Below are 21,907 nucleotides of genomic sequence, written 5' to 3' on the forward strand. Positions count from 1 at the left end.
AATTCATTTTTGCTCATATTCGAATGGATGTGTCAGCATACATATTCATTCTTATGCCGGTGCTGGCATTCAGTTGGCGGGAGTTCGCTCCCCGTCGGCCTGCATTTTCCTGCTCGCTAGGCAGCAAAAGAACACTGCTTAGCAAGTCGGTCTGAATCAGGCCCCCAGTACAATAAATATCTGGCATACTATAGACAAGTACAGGTGCTACAAGGATCACAAATGATCCTGAATCAAATGAAATATTCAGGTTATTTGTTGAAGGAATGTACTCACTTGAAGTATAAGAAATCTGTGATTAATAAATGATAAGTTTCCCTACTTATGCATTGGTAGCTGTATGACTCTGTGATACTTTTGTTTGGAAGGGCATCTTAGCGGCTGGCTGTATGATGCAGTCTCATGGTGATTATGACGTGGCTCTCAGCAAGTATCGCGTCGCAGCTGCCAGTGTACCGGAGAGCTCTCCTCTGTGGAACAACATTGGCATGTGCTTTTATGGCAAGAAGAAGTATGTGGCGGTAAGAGCAGGTTTCTCTTCTTCTGTCAGTGCAGGGGCAAACGCAGGATTTTCAGAAGGGGGTTTCCAGAGGGGCGGAGCAAAGCACAGAGATGGACACTTAGGTGACCCAGTATATGCCGGGTCAGTTAAAGTATTATAGATAGACCAAATGTATATAAATAATAAGAAGAATAATATTTATACATATGTATATGTATGTATGTGTGTATATATATATATATATATATATATATACACACAGACATTCCTCACTTAACGACCTACCTGTTTACCGACCACCCGGACTTACGACCTGTGCCTTCGTTTAGCGTCCGTGCTGTGACTCCTCAGACTTACGACCCCGTCTGCTGATTTACGACCGGCCCGCCTACTCTCTCGCAGTTACGACCTGCCCTGCCTGTTTAACGACCAGCGTCTCAGAAGTCTTAAGGGGATTTATATAGGCTCGTTTAACAACCAATTCGCTTAACGACCGGGTCGTAGGAACGGAACCTGGTCGTTAAGTGAGGAATGTCTGTACACACACACACATATTCATGCATGCATGCATACATACATACACACATACAGGGGTGTCAACAGCAGTGTAGACCCCTGGGCATAGCAATGTATTGGGGCCCCTACCGAACCTCCAGCGGCAGGGGTGGGGTAAGCTTTGATGTCCCGCGGGTGGTAGAGGGTATTATATCAACCGCTCAGCATGTAGGGCCTGGATCAGTAATTTCTACTAATTACCCCTTTACTGCACAGATGGTGGGAGATGGGGTGGGAGAAGGGGGCATTGGGCTGAATGAAGGGGCTCTGATACATAACTTCCAGGGTGGTAGAGGATGTTTAATATGCAGAGGAGGGGTGTATAGTGGAGTGGGCTTATTATTCATAATTTTCTGGTGGGAGGACAGCTTGCTTGACTGCAGATATCTCCAGTTCCCGGAAATAGACTAGGGGATCAGAGTTCAGGAGGCAGAGCGATCCGCCAACAAGGATATAAAACTACATACCAGGTGTGTGGAGCTGGAGCAGTAACCAGCTGCTGGAAGGCTGATATCTCTGGTTCTAGTGTCCATCAAAGGGGGAGAGTCCCAGGTTTAGGAATATATACTCAGAAAAACTCTAAGTCAGACAGAACCTGAAATATTTGACTGGGAAGATCAATTAATAGGCTTGGATGGGGACCACTGCTTTGAAGTCAGATATCTCCGGTTCCCAAAGGCCGATTTGTAAAATTCTTGTACCCATGGAAAGAGGGGACCCTCAGCTTTCAGCCTAGGTCCCTTAGACTCCTGGAGGGTTTTCTGGGTACTCAGGAACCCCCCCCTCCCCCCCTGCGTGCGCTACTGCAGTGGATTGTAATCTTTCTTATAAGAAAAGTGACTTTCGGAAAATGGCTGCCCCCATACCAAAGACAGTTTTTTTTTTTAACCAGGTTTTCCTATGGGGCAGCCATTTTCCGAAAGACACTTTTTGTTATAAGCGCATCCGTACATACTGCTGGGATCCTCAACGCAGGAGGTACAGGCTGCACGGGGGGTTCTCAAACACATTGGGGGGGTGTTAACCAGTGGCGGGGGTGTGTGTGTGTGTGTGTGTTTGTGTGTCAAATCCAGTTATGCGGTCTGAAAGCAGCATATATAGTATTTGTGTGTGTGTCCATGTCCGCGCATGCGGTGGGACTTGTAATCCACCTGACACCACCTCATGGTCAGGCGTATCTCTCATATGACAGTATAACCATGCTGCAGGGATAGACCAGCTAGTGTTTCAATTTGTTTGTTTCCCATCAGTATTACCCCTCCCTTCAAGCACCTGAGTGATATCAGTAACCCGATTTATCGTGTGCCAGTATATACAGTATAGTGTTTTATTCTGTTTGCAGAAAGTGACACCAAATTCAGTTATTGACCTTTTAAGCAGGAGGTCATTTAAACAGAGCAACCTAACTGTACAGTAATCCTGACACTGCTGTATCGTCTAATATTGTAATATTAGTAAATATCTACATTATGTTTTGTAAAAAGAAGGTCTAACCTGCAGTGTTTGTACTTTCCCCCTTTTGATCCCCATCTCCTGATTCATAGGCTATCAGCTGTCTGAAGCGTGCGCTCTACCTTTCCCCATTTGACTGGCGAGTGCTCTATAACCTCGGGCTTGTTCATCTCAGCATGCAGCAGTACGCCTCAGCATTCCATTTCCTGAGCGCTGCCATCTCCCTGCACCACGGCAATGCAACACTTTACATGTTGTTAGCAGGTAGGAGTGTCCACATCCACAGGTGTCACTCCATCACTGGAACATATACCCGGAAAACCTCTTACCATTCTCATTATTACTCTGTTTCCTCTGTTTTAAGTGGCACTAACGTATCTGGATGATTCAGAGAATGCCAAGAGCTCCTACCAGCAGGCATCCAGTCTGGACCAGTGAGTGATAATAACATTTATCCTTTGTCTATTACCTGCCTGGGCTATGGGTAACATCACCGCTAGTGAGCCCTGTTCACTAGTTATAAAGCAAGTATCCTTTTGGATGATGAATAGCATGGGCTGTAGGGAGAAACTGATTAACAATGTACTTAGATTTTTTTGGTACTTGTTTCCTAGCACGGCGCTCGTTGTGGGTCATCGCATGCCTTAAGTTAAGGTATGCGATGGACTAGACCGACGTGATTTTTCAGCTTTTTCCCGACAATTAAAACATCGCGTCCATCGCATGCCTTAACTTCCTATGTAAAATCTGGTCCATTGTATGCCATTATAATGGCATACAATGCGACCGATGCGATGGACCTGATTTTACATAGGGAACAATGTTAAATGGCCCAATGGACCCGATTTTTGATTGTATACCCACCCTGATGGGTAATTTGTATGTGAAATGCCCCCCCCTTGTTAAGGCCACCCCACGATGAACGCCAACCCGAAGTGTGGCAAGTGCAGCGAGCCCGCGATGGGCGGCAGTACGGTCCTCCGACCTTTTCATACCCCCACTATCCACGTCGGCGTGGAGTTGATTTTATATAGTGTGGCGAGCGCAGCGAGCCACCGAGCCCGAAGCGTGGCAAGCGGACGCGTAATACCTGTGAAGTAATGTATGTCCCCTCTGGGGGCTCGCCACGCTTCGGGCTCGGTGGCTCGTTGAGATCGCCACACTATATAAAATCAACTCCACGCCGAAGTGGATAGTGGGGGTATGAAAAGGTCGGAGGACGCGTACCGCCGCCGCTCGCCACGCTTCGGGTTGACGTTCATCGTGGGGTGGCGTTAACAATGGTGGGGCATTTGACCCATCAGGGTGGCGATACAATGAAAATTGGGGTCTGGGGGGGCATTTAACATTGGGGCCAATGTAAAATCGGGTCTCAGGGACCATTTTACATTGGTTCCAATGTAAAAATTGCGTCGATCGCATGCGATGCGATTTTGTTGAATGCGATGCGATCGACACGATTTTTTAGGACCCTATGGATACAATTTTTATCACTGGCGCCGTGCTAGGAAACAAGTACAGATTTTTTTTTCAACTTTTAATTTTAATGTTGTTGATTAAATCAATGATCTATTAAATGCAAAATATGAAGAACTAAATCATTTGTTTTATATGTCTGTTGTCTTAATATCTATCCCAGTATTGTGTATGTTGTGTGCGCTCTGTCTTCTAATGACATACCCTCCCTCCCTCTGTCTCTCAGGACGGATCCCCTTGTGAATTTGAACTTTGCTATTCTTCTGTATAACCAGGGAGATAAGAAAGGTGCGTTGACTCAGTACCAGGAACTAGAGCGTAAAGTCAACGCTCTCCGAGAGACTACCACCGAATTTGATCCTGAGGTGAGATGAAAGATTGTTTTTCACATTATAAACTGCACCTCTACTAAATCCAAGGACTCAAATTGTTGTAAGGCTGTCTGTAACAGAATTAAATAGGACAACTGACTTTAGGAAACTATAAAGGAAGAATATGCATCTTTCCCTGCATACATGTTTGAGAGATTGAGAGCCACGATATAAACCAGTAAAGAACTTGGGGTCTGATTAAGTAAGGATCATATATGCAAAGCTGCTCGCAGCTGGGATACTTTTTTCGGCTGCCCCCATGAACGCCTTTTGTATATCAGTCAAGCTAAGGCAGTCGCCAAACTGCACTGCGATCACAGGACCGATGGAGACAAGGTCTCGCTTATGCGCAGTTTCCTGATAATGGGGATACTATGGGTTTGACCGCTAACGCAATCTAATCTGAGTTAGGCTTTTAGTCTGAAACCGCTATTGAAACTGTCCTGTAGCCAAGTTAGCTGACTGGAAGTGTAGGGAGGTGTTCCTCAATCACTGAGCAATAAGTTTCCTTACCCTACGATTTCTTGCTGGAACAGGATTTCAAGCTTTGAGCATGGTATCTACTTCACTGTCCAAGCAACCCCTTGCTTATAGAATCATGGCCTCAGCAGCCACATTGTTAAAGCCTGTCATAATTCCTGAATGACCACCACAACCTTCTTGGCCAATCTGGTGCTGCTAAAATCACCTGACCTCAATCACTTTTAGCATAAGAACTTGCAGAAGCTTGGTGATGGATGGAAGAGGTGAATCAGAGTAATGTTCTATAATAGTTACAAAGTACTGAAAAGCAATGGCTGCCTGCAGAGAAATTTTGCTTCTGAACTGTCGACCCCTTATATGAACACCAGTAAAATGTCAAGAACATTTTGTTTCACCCAGTGCCTAATTATGCTGGTTTCTATCATTGCCATGAAACTCATTGATTGATGCATGCCACCATTTTAGAATTGTCTGACTGGATTTGCATGGGGTTTCAAAAGGAAGGGTTGAAGTCCATAGACTAGATCTTTTAGTATCATTCATAAGGTGGGTACACACTATACCCTTGATGGCTAACCTTGACACTCCAGATGTTTTTAAACTACGCATCCCAGCATGCTCTGCTTCAGTTTTGCTATTTTGGCCATGCTAAATCTGATGCAGAGCATGCTGGGGATGCTTAGTTTAAAAAAATCACGGTTAGCCATCAAGGCACTATACGATTTGTGACAACCCTTTGCAGTCCAAATTTTTTTTGAAATTCAAACAGTCTGGTATAAATATTTAAATTAATTGTCATTTTATTTTTTGTATTCACAAATGGTCTACATTGAATGTTGAACAATGTTAATGTTCTTATTTTAAGTGCCTCACCACTGAGGGTAGTATTCAATGTCCCTAATCGCGATGTGCAGCGAATCCTGTTTAGGATTCGCTGCACATTCGCCGTGTTCCGGAGGGCTGGAGCCCTCGCTGCCAGCCCTCCCTTACACACTCCCTCCCTCCCTTACACACTATTCAATCAGGCAGGGGCTCGCTGCCCCTGACCGCGAATGTGAACCCCTGCGGTAGACGCCGCAGGGAGCCGGAGGACAGCGGCAGGCAGGGAGATGGAAGTCTATCGATCCTTGATAAAGGCGGCTGGGACCGCCGAAACATGTTGGAGGACAAGTGAGTTTTTGTTACCTTGTTTTTAGAAGTATAGTGGCTATTGGCCAATTGGTCACTGTACACTTTTTTCATTAAATATTTTATTCTGAGACTGGTACTTCCCCTTTGTTTTCCGGCTTACCTATCTGAGGGAAACAATAGGAGTGGAGGCCAGGTTGATTGTCTTGGTGAAAGATACCTTTATAGACGTCGATCACCTGCATTTGCAGTGAGTACGGTACGCCACCATTTGGACCACCCTCACTGTATGGCTGGTGTCCTATGTTGTTGAGCTTCAAAAGATACCTTTATACACTTAATCTTCATATTGCACGAGTGAGTTTGGTACGCACATTAAAGTCAGTGTTCCTGTCACAGTGGGTACCCCTAACATAAAGAAACCTTTATACACTTCAAGCACCACTTCAAGCACACCTTTTCAGTGTGAGTTTCGGTACGAAATTAGTTACTGGGACTCCCCATACCCCACTCACTTTGTTTCAATATTGTGTCACTTACACAAAAATTGTTTTTTATTGTTTCACATATCGAGTTCATTAAATCCTGTGGATAAACAAGTCAAGCTCCATCAATCCCCCATCTTTTCTGAATATGTCTTGCAAGTGAGGATTATTGAGTGGTTCTCTTTTCGGGATTGAGGCTGCAGGGACTTCATAGCTCCTTGGGACTTTTTCGTATTTGTTTATTGTTTTATCTATCGCTGAGCTGTTCTCAAGTGTGCCCCCAGATCTAGAGATGCCCAAACCAGTTTACAGCCACCACCAGTTCAACTGTTATTTACTCACTAGTGTATAAAGTCACTCTTCTTTTCATGTAATGGGCCAATGTATTTTATTTTTGTTACTTGGGGGGACCAGTGTGATTGTTTTTTATATGGGGCCAATAGGTTTGTTTGTTTGTTTTTTCTTCTGGGGGCCAATGTGTTTTGCCCTGTGGGGATCTCATGGTGTGCCTTAAAATCTTATTTAGTGTACCGCAAGTTATAAAGGTTGAAAATCACTGATCTTTTGGGTGGAAACTATATTTTTTTGTGGTTTTTTTTTGGCTCCTACACTATTATTAACCTCAATAACCTTAATTTCCACTGATTTTCCAGTCTATCCTGAACACCTCCAAAAAGTTTTTTAAATTTTGCACCAAGGTAGATGGATGACTATGCACAGTGACACAAATAAGCGGCACAAACACTGGACTGATACGGCACACTTGGCAGCACCTCATGAATTATATGGCAGACTTGGCTCACCCCAGGAATTATACGGAAGACTTGGCTCACTCCAGAAATTATACAGCACAGATGGTGGCACCCCTGACCTGATACAGCACACGGACTGATATGGCACACATGGCAGCACTCCTGCAGTTAAAAAAGAAAAACAGTAAAAAATGTTATTCTTTTAATAAAACAGGACAGCTCCCCTGGACTGATATGGCAGACTTAGCAGCACCCCATGAATTATACGGACACATGGGGCACCCCTAGAATTATATACAACACATGAAAGCACCCCTGGAATTATAAACAACATATGGCAGCACCCCTGAAATTAAACACAACAAATGTAGCAGCCCCCTCTCGGCTCCTTTTAGACTCCATTACAGGCAGCCTCTAGTAGCAGACAGCATGGGACATGTCCGCGCTGCCCACATCAAGTGTGGGAATGAAGATGGCCTCGATGACCAGGACTTACATCGAGTCCATATCTCGCAAGATCCGACGCAGGATTATGATGTTTTGCCACGTTCTGAGCAATGCTTGGATCGGGGGTGCTCGGCGATGTTTACCCCTAGTAGCAGGGGCAGATTGGGAATTAAAACCAGCCCGGGAAATATTTTGAAGCAGCCCTAATGGGGGGGGGGGGGGGCGTTGTTGCGTGCCAGAGAAGCGACCGATTTTTGGGGACGTGGCCTATCAATAAGGGGTGTGGCCTATTTTTTGCCACTCAGTGGCTCTCTGAGCTGCTGGCTATGTCCCCAGCCCCTCAGGCTGCAGAATAGGGGCATGCGTACAGCGTTTATTCTGCAGCCTGTGGGGCTGGGGAGATAGAGACGGGGGGGGGGGGGGGTGACAGGGGGTCTCCCAACACAGTAGAGTGGCAGGGTGGAAGAGGATGCAGGGAGGGTGGCGTAGAATGCTGGGAGGGGAGATGCAGAGTGGCTGAGAATGAAGGGAGTGAGGACTTACAGGGTGGCACAGGACGCAGAGTGTGAGGGGTGCATGGTGGCACAGGATGCAGGGTAGGAGGGGGAATGCAGAGTGGCAGGGGATGCAGGGAAGGGAGTCACAAAGTGGTGGGGGATGCAGGGAGGGGAGACAGTGATGCCCATTATACGTATGCCACACACCGTGATGCCCATTATACAGATGCCACACACTGTGATGCCATTATACATATGCCCAACACCGTGATGCCATTATACATATGCCGCACACCGTGATGCCATTATACATATGCCGCACACCGTGATGCCCATTGTACATATGCCACACAACGTGATGCTCATTATACATATGCCTTACACCGTGATGCCCATTATATATATATATGGCACACACTGTGATATCCATTATACATATGCCACACACCTGATGCCCATTACACGTATGCCGCACACTGTGATGCCATTATACATATGCCGCACACCGTAATGCTCCATTATACATATGCCACACACCGTGATGCTCCATTATACATATGCCGCACACCGTGATGCCATTATACATATGTCGCACACCGTGATGCCATTATACATATACCGCACAACGTGATGCCATTATACATATGCCGCACATCCTGATGCCATTATACATATGCCGCACACCGTGATGCCATTATACATATGCCGCACATCCTGATGCCATTATACATATGCCACACACCGTGATGCCATTATACATATGCCACACACCGTGATGCCCATTATACATATGCCGCACATCCTGATGCCATTATACATATGCCGCACACCGTGATGCCATTATACATATGCCGCACATCCTGATGCCATTATACATATGCCACACACCGTGATGCCATTATACATATGCCACACACCGTGATGCCATTATACATATGCCAAACACTGTGATGCTCATTATACATATGCCGCACACCCTGATGCCATTATACATATGCCGCACATCCTGATGCCATTATACATATGCCGCACACCGTGATGCCATTATACATATGCCACACATCCTGATGCCATTATACATATGCCAAACACTGTGATGCTCATTATACATATGCCGCACACCCTGATGCCATTATACATATGCCGCACATCCTGATGCCATTATACATATGACGCACACCGTGATGCCATTATACATATGCCACACATCCTGATGCCATTATACATATGCCAAACACTGTGATGCTCATTATACATATGCCGCACACCCTGATGCCATTATACATATGCCGCACATCCTGATGCCATTATACATATGCCGCACATCCTGATGCCATTATACATATGCCGCACACCGTGATGCCATTATACATATGCCGCACATCCTGATGCCATTATACATATGCCGCACACCGTGATGCCATTATACATATGCCGCACACCGTGATGCCATTATACATATGCCACACATCCTGATGCCATTATACATATGCCAAACACTGTGATGCTCATTATACATATGCCGCACACCCTGATGCCATTATACATATGCCGCACATCCTGATGCCCATTATACATATGCCAAACACTGTGATGCTCATTATACATATGCCGCACACCCTGATGCCATTATACATATGCCGCACATTGTGATGCCCATTATACATATGCTGCACATCGTGATGCCCATTATACATAGGCCACACAACGTGATGCTCATTATACATATGCCTTACACCGTGATGCCCATTATATATATGGCACACACTGTGATATCCATTATACATATGCCACACACCTGATGCCCATTACACGTATGACGCACACTGTGATGCCATTATACATATGCCGCAAACCGTAATGCTCATTATACATATACCACACACACCATGATACCCATTACAGATATGCCAGTGCTCTGAGTTGTTGCCCATGCCCCCTGTCCCTCTCCTGAGCTACAACATAGTTTACTATTTACAGAGTGTACAGAATGAGGCGTCCGCTGCTGGACCACACTTTATGTGTTTGTGGGCAGTAGCCATGCTAGCACACGGAATGGTTCCCTCTCATAGTAGTTTTGAAGGCGTGTGTGCCAGCTAGATTGCAACATGTGGGTGGGAAACGGGCGACTGTTTCAGACTCTTTGAACACAGCATGGGGTGAGTGCAAATGATGACTACTGCTTGTGTGGATATAAAGCCAGTGCACCATTATACCTGTAAATAACAAGAGGTTAGTGATCAATGTAAACGTTGACCTTAAATGTGCAGGACTGTGTTAATACTAATGCTGTTTGGGGGGGTGGGGCACGGAAAGGGGTCTCTTCACAAGTGTACTTGCCTGTGATGGAGTTTTGTGCCCCCTTAAAAAATATATATTTACTTATGGAGGGAGGGGGGCACAAAACTCCATCCCAGGCAGCAACTTATGCACTTACACTTATGAAGAGATTCCCTTACACCTCCAATTGAACACAAAAAAAGAAACTTGCCAGGAATCTTACATTTTCATGCTGCTTCCCTTACTTCAAGAGTCTGCCCGCCGGCGCTCGGCCTTCCCACGCTGCAGCCTGTCTTCCCATGCTGCAGCCTGTAGTCGGCTCAGGCTGATGTGCACTGTAGGTGCGCCGCGACGTCACCCGCAATAGACGATCCGGGAGGGCTGCTGCCGCAGCGGCAGGAGGGCTGCTGCAGCTCTTCCCACTGCCATGTTTAAATGAGTCACAGTAACGCCGCAGGCAGCCCTGGCCATTTTTGGTTTGGGCAGGAGAGGGATGCCGCGGCCGCTAACCAATGTGGTAGCGCGATCTGCGGCCTAGCCAAGCTGAGACCAGCCAAGGGGGAGACCAGCCCAGTTTCCCGGTAGGCCAATCCGCCCCTGCCTAGTAGTAGTAGTAGTTATAAATATGGGAATACTTAAGATAGTCATGTGCCTGCCCCTAGCAGGAAGAAACACGCATGTGTTTTGCCAGCTTCTCCCAGCATTTCATTGGGTGCACACTGGTTTTGTGAGCATGCCCATGAATTGTCGAGGATACAGCCTGACACGCCCACCCCCTGTCACTCCGGCTGTGAGCGCTTTACAAACTCGAAGCTGGGCTAGCTTGTTTTTTGCTCCGCAAAACTCTCAGATCACCATTCATTATTGTAATATGACCAGTAGCATTATGTCCTAGGGCCAAATGTATCAAGCTTCAAAAAAGTGATAAAGTGGAGAGTGATAAACAACCAGCCAATCAGCTCCTACCTGCCATTTTTCAAAATCATCCTGTAACATGGCAGTTAGGAGAGACTTCCGGATCCTGCTCCTATGTGAGAGGACAGGTGAGGGAGAGCTCCGTTGTAGCCCCAGCCCTAAACAGCCAAAATGAGTCTACCCAGGGGATTGTAAAAACTTCCCCCCAGCCCGGAGAAGCAAGGAGGGGCAGAGAGGAGACTGAGTGACGGAGCCGCGAACACCGTAGAAGCAGGGGAAGCGTGAGCCCTGACCGGAGGTGCCGAGGAGTGACGTAGCGGCAGTCGGAGAGGGCTGCAGCATAGCGTGACGGCGCCGGCTGAACCCTGACCCGTGGCGCCGAAGAGGAGACGGAGCGGGGGCCGTGAAGTATTACCCGGCAGCAGCACAGCGAGACGCCGCCGGCTGAACCCGTCCAGTGGCGACGAAGAGGTGACGGAGCGGGGGTCGGGAAGCATCACCTGGCTGCAGCAAAGCGAGACGCCGCCAGCTGAACCCGTCCAGTGGCAACGAAGAGGTGACGGAGCGGAGGCCGGGAAGCAGTACTCGGCTGCAGAATAGAGTGACGGCACCAGCTGAATCCTTACCCGCGGAGTAGGGAGACGGGGCTTGCCGGATCCTGACTTGGGGGTCAAAGAAGTGGCGCAGCGGGAGGTGGTACACTAAGCTACTGCCACCTGCCTCCGGGAAGAGGGGGGCAGACGGACAGCTATAGAGGAAAGCAAACCAGCGCTGAGAGGGGGAGACAGCGGTGGCTGGGGGAGTGCATAAGGCTGACCCACTAAAGAAGAAAAGCAGCGTGGAGGACTGAGTTGGTAGCTGCATAAGAGGAGTGTGCCCAGGATCTGAAAGGAACAGACTGCCTGCTAGCAGACCCTATTGAAAGGTACTCATTTATTGGAAATTATAAGATCTGCATTTAAAAATCTTCTGGTTGATGTGGCATAGAGATGTATGTATTTAAACATATGGAGGAGGTGCAAAGTGCCTAAAGCTCGCACTTAAAAACACCAACAGACTGCTGGGAGGATAAATTGAACTAAGTGTCATTAGACCCTAACTGGTATTATTAATACTAAATAATCACTAGAAGTAGCGGGACTGTTGTAATACGGCAATATAACTTAGGAGCCATACCAGTGGGAAAACAGGCAAATAAGATATATACAGCTGGTTTGTACCGTATGGATAGGTATCTGTCCCCACAGATGCCGAGAAGCAATAGGATCAAGAAAGTGGTGGAACCTAAAATGGCGGCAGCAAAGGAGACACCAGGCCCTAAGCAACAAGTGCAGCCAATGTCCCCAGCCCCAAATAGACATACGACAGAAGATCCTCCGGTAACATATGGAGATGTGGTTAAAGCCATACAATTGACAATGGGGCCATTAATGGAGACACAGGCCTCCAAATTCTCAATGGCTATACAAGAATTGAAAGAGGAGCTGCAGCAAATAGTAAAAGAGCAGCGGGAGACTGATGGAAGGGTAGGAGAGCTCTTCACAGATATGGCTACAGTAAAACAATCCACTGCTACAATGCAAAAAACAGTTGATATGATGCAGGCCAAGATCGACAATTTGGAAAATAGGGCCAGGAGAAATAATCTCCGGATAGTGGGTCTGGATGAAGCCATAAAGGGGCCCGATCTGCTTCAGTTCTTACAACAATCCTTACCAGAAATGCTACAAATAACAGCAGAATGTAAGGATATGATAATTGAGAGAGCCCATCGGTTGGGGCCTGTGCATAAGTCATCAGAAGGGAGGCCGAGAACAGTTATTTTTAAATGTCTGAATTACCAGCATAAAGAGACAATTTGGATGGCGTCAAGGAAAATTAGGGACTTGACCTGGAAAGGAGCGAACATTTTTCTATTTCAAGACTTTTCCGCGGAAGTGTCTAGGGCACGTAGGGAATTTTCTCCTTTGTGTGCCAAATTATTTAAAGCCAACATAAAGTTTGCTCTGATTTTCCCAGCAAGATTAAGGTTGTTCATGGATGAGAACACTAAGGAATTTACTAATGTGAGGGAGGCAGAGAGATTTTTGAGAGAAAAATTGGACTCGTCTGGGGACTTGACCGGCAACCCTGGAAATAGCGCTGTATAAATGCGCAAATGAGAATGTTTTTGGTTTAAGGCCTGTGAAGGAAACAGGCTAAACAAAAAGCTGAAAAAGGGAATATAAAGTTTGTTTGAAGCAACCTAGATGTCTATAGATAAGATTGAATAAAGGAAAAAAAAAAAAAAAGGGGGATGTCTAATCGGATAGATTAAAAGGGAAATAGGGTCACCGGGTGAGGAGGGAGAAGGAAAGTACCCCCCCCCCCCCCCCCCCGCCTCTAAGTGAGAGAAAGAAAAAAAAAAGAAAAAAAGAAAAAATAAAAAAAAAAATAAATAAAAAAAAAACGTATGTAATAATATATTACACTCATCTCAATATAGGAGAAGAGTTGCATGAGGAGGGTGGGTCCTGCATGCTAATATTTAGGGGAGCCGCCTTGACAGCCCAGAGCCACTAAGACGAGAAAAATAAGGGAGCTATGGGAAGATGGGCTTAGGACTGTGAAGGCGATCCAAAAGACATGTAGAGATGAGACTTTACAGGTATAAGAAGGAGGTTGGTGGGGGAGGAGGGTATATGGTATATGATGTTAAAAAGGCCAGGGTAACTCAAATAAATATATATAGAGATATAGGAAGGAAGAAGAGCTGGGGCAGGCTAGGGGCGATCCCAGAAAATGAGAGTGAAAATCAGTCGAAAGGCTGAAAGAGAGATAAGAGGAGGTCCAGAAGGAACAACAATGGTTCACAGGGGAAGTTTCTGTCCCCTGATGATGTTTATGTTACTGTCTCCATATCTGAGAAATATGGTTTTTTGTTTTCTTTGTGAATGTATGATAATTTTTTCTTGTAGTGTGTTGTGTCAAGTGTTATATGTAGGATTTACGGCCAAACCTGAGGAATTTATCACCTGAGTGTTAAAATGAGTTTAAAATTGGGAACCTTGAATGTAGGAGGGATAAATACTCCTGCAAAGAGGAAAAAGATATTGATATATTTAAATAAAATACGATTAGATGTAGTATTTCTACAAGAGACACACCTTTTACCCCCGGAGATATTGAAATTAAATATAATGAAATGGAAAGTCATAGCATCAACATACCATACATCTAAATCGAGGGGAGCAGTAATATTGGTAAAACAATCTTTAGATATCACAATACATTCAGTCGATGCTGACCCTCAGGGTAGATATATTATTGCAGATGTTACGATTGGAGGTATGAGATATACCCTATGTAATTTATATGCGCCAAACTCAAAGGCAAGAGAATTTTTTGTTCCATTAATAAACCAATTGTACTCATACCCCATGGACTCCATAATAATGGGAGGAGATTATAATTTAATAGCTTCCCCAACATTAGATAGAAATCTCCCATCGAAAAGAATGAGCAAGGAGGGGAAAGGAATTATAGGATGGGTGATACAAAAAATGCAAATGGTGGACACATGGAGGGCATGTTATCCAACGGAACGAGAGTATACGTGCCTCTCGGCAGCACATGGCACATTGTCCAGACTGGACTACTTATTGATATCGAGACAATTATTTGCTAGAGTAATTGATACAAACATAGAATCTATCTCGATATCAGACCATGCGTTATGCTGGATAAAAATAGCTCAAAAAGCGGATAAAGGGCCAATCAGACAATGGTATTTTCCATCTTACCTGTCAAATTCAATTAAGTTCCGGCAAGAGTTAGAGGCAATGTGGGAAGAATATGCACAAAATAATATGGATATGGGGGAGAAGGACCCATTGATATTTTGGCAGGCGTCCAAATCAGTAATTAGAGGCCAATTACAATCATACTGTAGGTTGAGGGAAAAGACTATGGAGAACACATATTTAGAGGCGCAAGAGGCACTAACCGAATCTTACCAAGAATATAAAAGAAACCCATCTAAATACAATAGAACATCTTATTTAGATAGGAAAGCCATATTTGACAACATACTGAAATCATTAGAAGCTAAATACTCATTTCAGAGGGAGAGTGCAATCCATAGATATGGGAATAAAGCAAGCAAACTGTTGTCAAATTTATTGAGAGGGAGATATATGAGTTCTTCCATTACCGCCATCAAAAATAAAGAGGACGCCCTGATCAAAAAAAATATGGATATAGTACAAGTCTTTAGAGATTATTATTTGCAGTTATACTCTAAACAGGAAATAAATATTGGAGCTAGAGATAAGTTTTGGAATAGTTTAAGGGTCCCTCAGGTGTCAGAAGCGCAAGCGGCAACGCTAATGGTACCAATCTCAGAACAGGAGGTGCAAAGAACCATAGGATTGTTAAAATTGGGCAAATCCCCAGGACCAGATGGGATGTCCAACGAATTTTATAAAATACTGGCCCCTAAAATTAGCAATAAATTGACTAAATTATATAATTCAATATTAACAGGTAAAGCACTCCCACTTTATTTTAATTCAGCTACGATTAAAGTTTTATTTAAACAGGGAAGGGATCCAGAACAACCTAGTTCATATAGGCCAATATCATTACTGAACACAGATTACAAAATATTAACAAAAATCATGTCTGATAGACTTAAGACAATTTTACCATCCATAATACATCAGGATCAGTCAGGATTTATATGGGGGCGCCAATCAGTGGGAAATATAAGAAAGTTGATGACGGTAATGGAATGGGTAAGATTACACCCGGACTCGGATGCAAAAGCAGTGCTTTCTCTGGACGCAGAGAAAGCTTTTGATATGGTTACCTGGGAACACCTAATAGATACACTCGGGAGGTTTGGGATGCCAGAGGGTTTTGTATCATTGATGGCAAGATTGTATACTAGGCCAGGTACCCAGGTCTCCATTAACGGATATGCATCTCAGTCCTTTGATATTGAGAGGGGTACGAGGCAGGGGTGTCCTTTATCACCCCTGCTATTTGCAATGGCATTGGAGCCTCTGGCAATCTCCCTGAGGAAAGCAGATAGATATAGGGGGGTTGAGGTAGGAGGGCTAGAGGCAAAGTTGGCATTGTATGCAGATGATATGCTGCTTTTTGTCTCGAGACCCTCAGACTCGATACCATGTATAGTGGAAATAATAGAATCCTTTGGCTCATTCGCGGGATATAAAGTCAATTACAGTAAATCAGAACTTATGATGTTGACAGGGGAGGCCTCAGATATGAAGCGGAATCCTGTAATAAACCAGTTCTCGATTGTAAATAGCCACTTTAAGTATCTAGGTATAAACATACCTGTGAAAATGGCTGATATCTATATAAAGAATATTACACCAGCAATAATGAGCATATTAAAACTCTTGAAGAACTGGGTAACATTACCATTATCATTAATGGGGAGAGCAGAGGTAATTAAAAGCGTAGCTTTCCCAAAATTGACATATATCTTGCAGATGATTCCATTAGGACTCAGTAAAGTGGATACGAAAGCAGTGGATCGCATGTTCTCCTCTTTTCTGTGGGCAGGAGGTAAAAGTAAAGTGGCTTATAAAAAATTACAGCTACCTAGAAAGGAAGGAGGATTAAATATGCCGGATATAGGGGCCTACTGTAGGGCAGTATGTTTTAGATATATCACAGATTGGCTTCAGAGGAGATCAGTTTTTACTAATATTGAACTAGAGGAAAGGTTTTTTTCCCCGTATTCCCCTACAGCGCTGATTCATTCTCCGAAAAATCTGATACCCACAGAGCTATTTACTTCTATTCTATTTAAAGAAACTTATAAAGCTTGGGTAACCACCAATAAACAAATAAAAAGGAATTTTACAAGGTCACAATTTAATACAATATGGGGAAATCCACAATTTAAACCAGGAGTAGAAAATAGTAGGTTTTTGAGATGGAAAGAAAAGGGTATTAGCATAATTAAAGATGTTTTTGATCCGGGAGGACCCACTGAAAGGATAATGTCATTTGTTGAGTTAAAAAAGAAATATGGGTTGGAACAAACACAGTTTTTTATGTACCTTCAGGTGAGGCATTATATACAGACGCAGAGAGCAGTTATGGAAGACGAGGAAAGTGTAGACCCCATAAACAAACTAATGACTGTAATAAGATCAGTAAGATACCGATTGTATATGTACTATGATATATTACAAAATACAAAGTTTAAAGAAAAGTGGAAGGGAGTAATCAGTAGGTGGCAAGAAGATATACCAGAAATGCCTAATTGGGAATTAGTATTGAAAAACTGTATTTTTACATATAAGTGTTTATATTCAGTATTACTACAGGAGGTATTTTTTAAAATCATATCAAGAGCATATATTTCACCAGTACAAAGAGCCCATATGATGCAGGGGGAATCCGACCGGTGTGTAAAATGTAGTAAAGTTTCAGCCTCTTTTTTCCATAATTTCTGGGGATGCGGAAAAATAGCGGTATTCTGGAACAAGGTGATAAACTATATAAATAGAGTGTTCTCCTTAAGACTTGTGAAGAAACCACAAACATGTATTCTGTTTTATGTTGAAGATTGGGAATTGGGCCCGAGAAGCAGAAAGATAATGCCGGCATTAATAGTGATATTGGGAGTAGCGAATAAGCTTATTTTATATCATTGGATTAAGCGGACAGCTCCATCTATAGTAGAATTGAAAAATATGGTTCTAAAAATTATCTATATGGAAAGAAGAGCTACCCTCCCAGACATTGAGTCAGGCATCACCAAGTTCTATAAAAAATGGGGCCTGTATATTGAATCATTGCCCATGGAGACTAGGGAGAACGTAATGAAATTATTTGACAATACTACATGGACAATAAGGAGACAAAGTGAGGTCAATTAAGGAAAGAGATGAGAAAGGCCCGAAATTAAATTTAGAGTAAAGAATACTAGCGGGAGAAGTAAGAAAATATTTAGGAAGTGGCGTATAGGTTTGGCAAGGTCATTGTATGTATAAAGTATATCCTACATTTGTTTGTATGTCAATACAGATGGGGTTATTTTCTTTCGGGCCCTATATATGTTAATATACCGGTATTCTTTGGTAATGGGCCGTTAAGGAATAACAGAAAAAGAGGGTAAGGAAACAGAAATGAACAGTGTGAAAAATCGCATTTGACGTAAAATGGGAAATACGAATAGGGGGGGTGGGCGAAATGGGGGAAAGGGGTATATAGTTATAGATAGAGGGTTTTTTTTTTTTTTTTTTTTTTTTTTTTAACACACGGTGGGCCCTTCATGAAATACACGATATATATATGTATATGTATATTTTTTTTTTTTTTTTTTTTTTTTTTTGTCACAAGAGGAAGTCACAATAAATGCAACACATATACACTGTAAGAAATTAAATAGTCACATATTTAGGCCCCTTACTAAGTATAAACACAAAGGGGAAGGGAAGGGGGAAAAAGGAAGGGAGAAGGGGGAGGGAATAGGGAGGGAAAAAAGACTGTCACAGTTCACGATATACACGAATAACACAGTACCCCCATACCCCCCAGAGAAAAGAGAAAATAGAAAAGGAAGATATTTTTAGAAGTTCAAAATAAAGGCGCTCAGATGGAGTGTTATTGGAGAAGTGAAATCCATATACCCCGCATAAGATAATGTATAAATCTGTATGTATGTTTGATTTATTTTTAGGTGTTGTTATGTTTGTATATATGTATGTCTATTTGTGAAAAAATAAAATTATTAAAAAAAAAAAAAAAAACATGGCAGTTAGGAGCTGATACACCTATGGCCAAATGCAAGAGCCTCAGAAGAGGTAGAAAGATATTTGCTATCATGCGCACGATAATACATTGCAAAACTGTGTGGATGAAACAAAAAAAAAAGGGGATTTTGTCATATTTTGATCAAAATATTTAAGCTTGAAGCCCAGGTCAAGTGTGCCCCAACTTTCTGCGAGTTCTTAACCTAGTGTATATGGTCAGCAACCAATACATTGCAGTTACATGTCCTCACCTCCCAGTTACAGAGGAGAACATCTATACAGGGCTGGCTGGTGATCCTCACCCAACTAGGCATTTTTCAGCCTTCATTGTAAGCTGCCATGGCAGCAAAAGGGAAATCAGAAAATAAATATGCCCGGACTCAGATTTGCCCATATTGCTCAAGGTACCAACTGCGTGGTAATATTAATGCCACATATGTATATGAAACAGACAATTTTGCTATCGGTGCTGACAATAATATATTGCCGTACTTGTGTATTACCAAGGCGCCCACGAAATCACATGCAAAACCCGCATGCGATATCGCGGCCGATTTGCATGCTATTCCATCCTTGCACACCCCCACTATCCAAGTCAGCCCGAAGTGTGGCGAGCGGACGCGGTACGCGGTACGCGTCCTCCCGACCTATTCATACCCCCACTATCCACGTCGGTGTAGAACTTATAAAGTGTGGTGAGCGCAGGGAGCCAACGATCCCGAAGCGTGGCGATCGGACACGGATTACTTGACGTGTAATCCGCGTCCACTCGCCACGCTTCGGGATCGTTTTCCGCGTCCGCTCGCTACACTTCGGGCTCCGTGGCGTGCTGCGCTCGCCACACTTTATAACATCAACTCCACGCCAACGTGGATAGTAGTGGTATGAACAGGTTGGGAGGACGCGTACCACGTCCCCTCACTGCGCTCGCCACGCTTTGGGCTGACTTGGATAGTGGGGGTGTGCAAGGATGGAATAGCATGCAAATCGGCCTTAAAATCTCATGGAAATCGGCCGCTAAATCGCATAGCGGATCAAATCGGCCGCAAATCGCATTTAAATCGGCCGCTAAATCGCATGCAATATCGCATGCGATTTAGATTAAATCGGGCGCCGTGATAATACACAAGTACCTATATTGCAAATCTGTGTGTATGTAGCAAATAAAAGGGGGGGGGGGGTCTTGTTATATTTTGATCAAAACATTTAAGCTTGCAGCCCACGTCAAGGGACCCCAATTTTCTGCAAGTCCCTACCCTACCAACCCTAATCAGATATGCTCCATACTCCATTACATTGGTGTTAGGCAGCAGGTGATGCTTCTGCCTGGAGCTATGAGACAGCAGATGATGCTTCTGCCGGGAGCTATGAAACAGGAGGTGATGCTTCTGCCAGGAGGTATAAGACAGCAGGTGATGCTTCTGCCAGGAGGAGGAAGCTGGTGGTGCTACTGCCCGGAGTCAGCTGCTGGTGGTGCACTCATTGTTTTCCACCTGTCACTGGTAAAGGAGAATCCAATGAACAGGCGCTCCTCTTCTTCAGATAATGCACATTCTGTAGTTGAGAGAAGATCATCAACTTGCATAAGTTCACCCATTGTATCTGTTGTATGATGCATAGTAAATGGGGGAGTTATCCTGCCAGCTTGTAGTTGCTTCCTGTTTAAGGGCCTGAAGAACGGATGACAATTGATGTGAGAACAGAGTTCCCTTCTTTCATTTTGGTCTTTGCATAAGAGTCTTTCAAGGATGTCCCGAACCTCTGGATGAAGGCTGCTTGAATACCGTGGAGTATCATGTACAATGGACTGCGCAATCTTGTCAGGCTCATCACCGTCATAAAAAGGGTACAGTCCTGTAACCATTTCATATAATACTACCCCAAATGAAAAGAGGTCTGCCGTGCTGTTATATGGGATGTTACAGAGCATCTCTGGGGCCATGTAATTCAGAGTCCCAGTAATCCCTCTGATTTTCTTATCACCATGGACATTCAACGCAGAGAGGCCAAAATCAGCAATTTTCACATGGCCAGCTGCATCCAGAAGAATATTTTCAGGTTTAATGTCCCTGTGGATAATGCCCCTTGTGTGCAGGTACTGCAGCCCACAGAGTATTTCTGCTGCTAAAAATCTGGTAGTTGGAACATCAAATGGGGCTCTGCTGTTTATTAAATCAAAGAGGTCTCCCCCACTCAGGTATTCCATTGCAAAGATGACATGGCTTGGTGTGTGGAATGCTGCATATGTGTGCGGGAAGAACACACTCTCCCCAGTTATTTTCATCACCTCATTCTCTGCACACATGGACCTTTTCTTAAAGTCGGCCATTACTTTCCTCTTTTTTATTATTTTCACTGCCAGATGCTGTTTGCTGATGGAATGGGAAGCTAGCAACACCTTACCAAAACTGCCCTCTCCAAGCATTCTGTGGAAGGTCAACTTGGCCAGATAATCCGAGGTCTTTGCGGGGCTATCTGGGGGTATCTTATTTGCATCTGCTGACCTCATCTTTTTGTTGTTTGTTTCCTTGCTTGCATATGATCTTTTTATGCCTCTCTGTCCAGACACCTCTATGCTGGTCTTTTTGCTATCTGTTCTGCCTGAGGGGATTTTAGAGGACATTCTCTTGAACCTCTCCTCAGTTATTTTACTGCTGGTCTTCTGCACCTTCCTAGTATTTGAGGCCTCATCGGATGGCTCCCGTTTTCTTTTCTCCTGGAGAGTCTTTGCAACTGTCTCCTCTCTCACCTGCATGTCTCTTTCCATTTCGATTTTGGAAAGCTCA

The 21,907-nt window shown here is 44.2% G+C and overlaps 1 protein-coding gene across 5 annotated transcripts in view; it reads left to right on the forward strand.

Moving 5' to 3' along the window:
* Nucleotides 1-21,907, forward strand: part of BBS4 (Bardet-Biedl syndrome 4) — a 71,587-nt gene that overhangs the window by 21,099 nt on the left and 28,581 nt on the right. For 4 of the 5 annotated variants that reach the window (XM_083183549.1, XM_083183552.1, XM_083183548.1 and 1 more), the window contains exons 11-14: nt 369-521; nt 2,602-2,773; nt 2,874-2,943; nt 4,212-4,350. In XM_083183549.1, coding sequence (XP_083039675.1) covers nt 369-521; nt 2,602-2,773; nt 2,874-2,943; nt 4,212-4,350 — 534 coding nt within the window. Of the gene's footprint in view, nt 1-368; nt 522-2,601; nt 2,774-2,873; nt 2,944-4,211; nt 4,351-6,541; nt 6,988-21,907 lie in introns of those variants that run through there. The other variant, XM_083183551.1, reaches the window with a different exon arrangement.

This window comes from Crinia signifera, chromosome 4 (assembly GCF_055691185.1).
Source record: "Crinia signifera chromosome 4, ASM5569118v1, whole genome shotgun sequence".
Taxonomy (NCBI): Eukaryota; Metazoa; Chordata; class Amphibia; order Anura; family Myobatrachidae; genus Crinia; species Crinia signifera.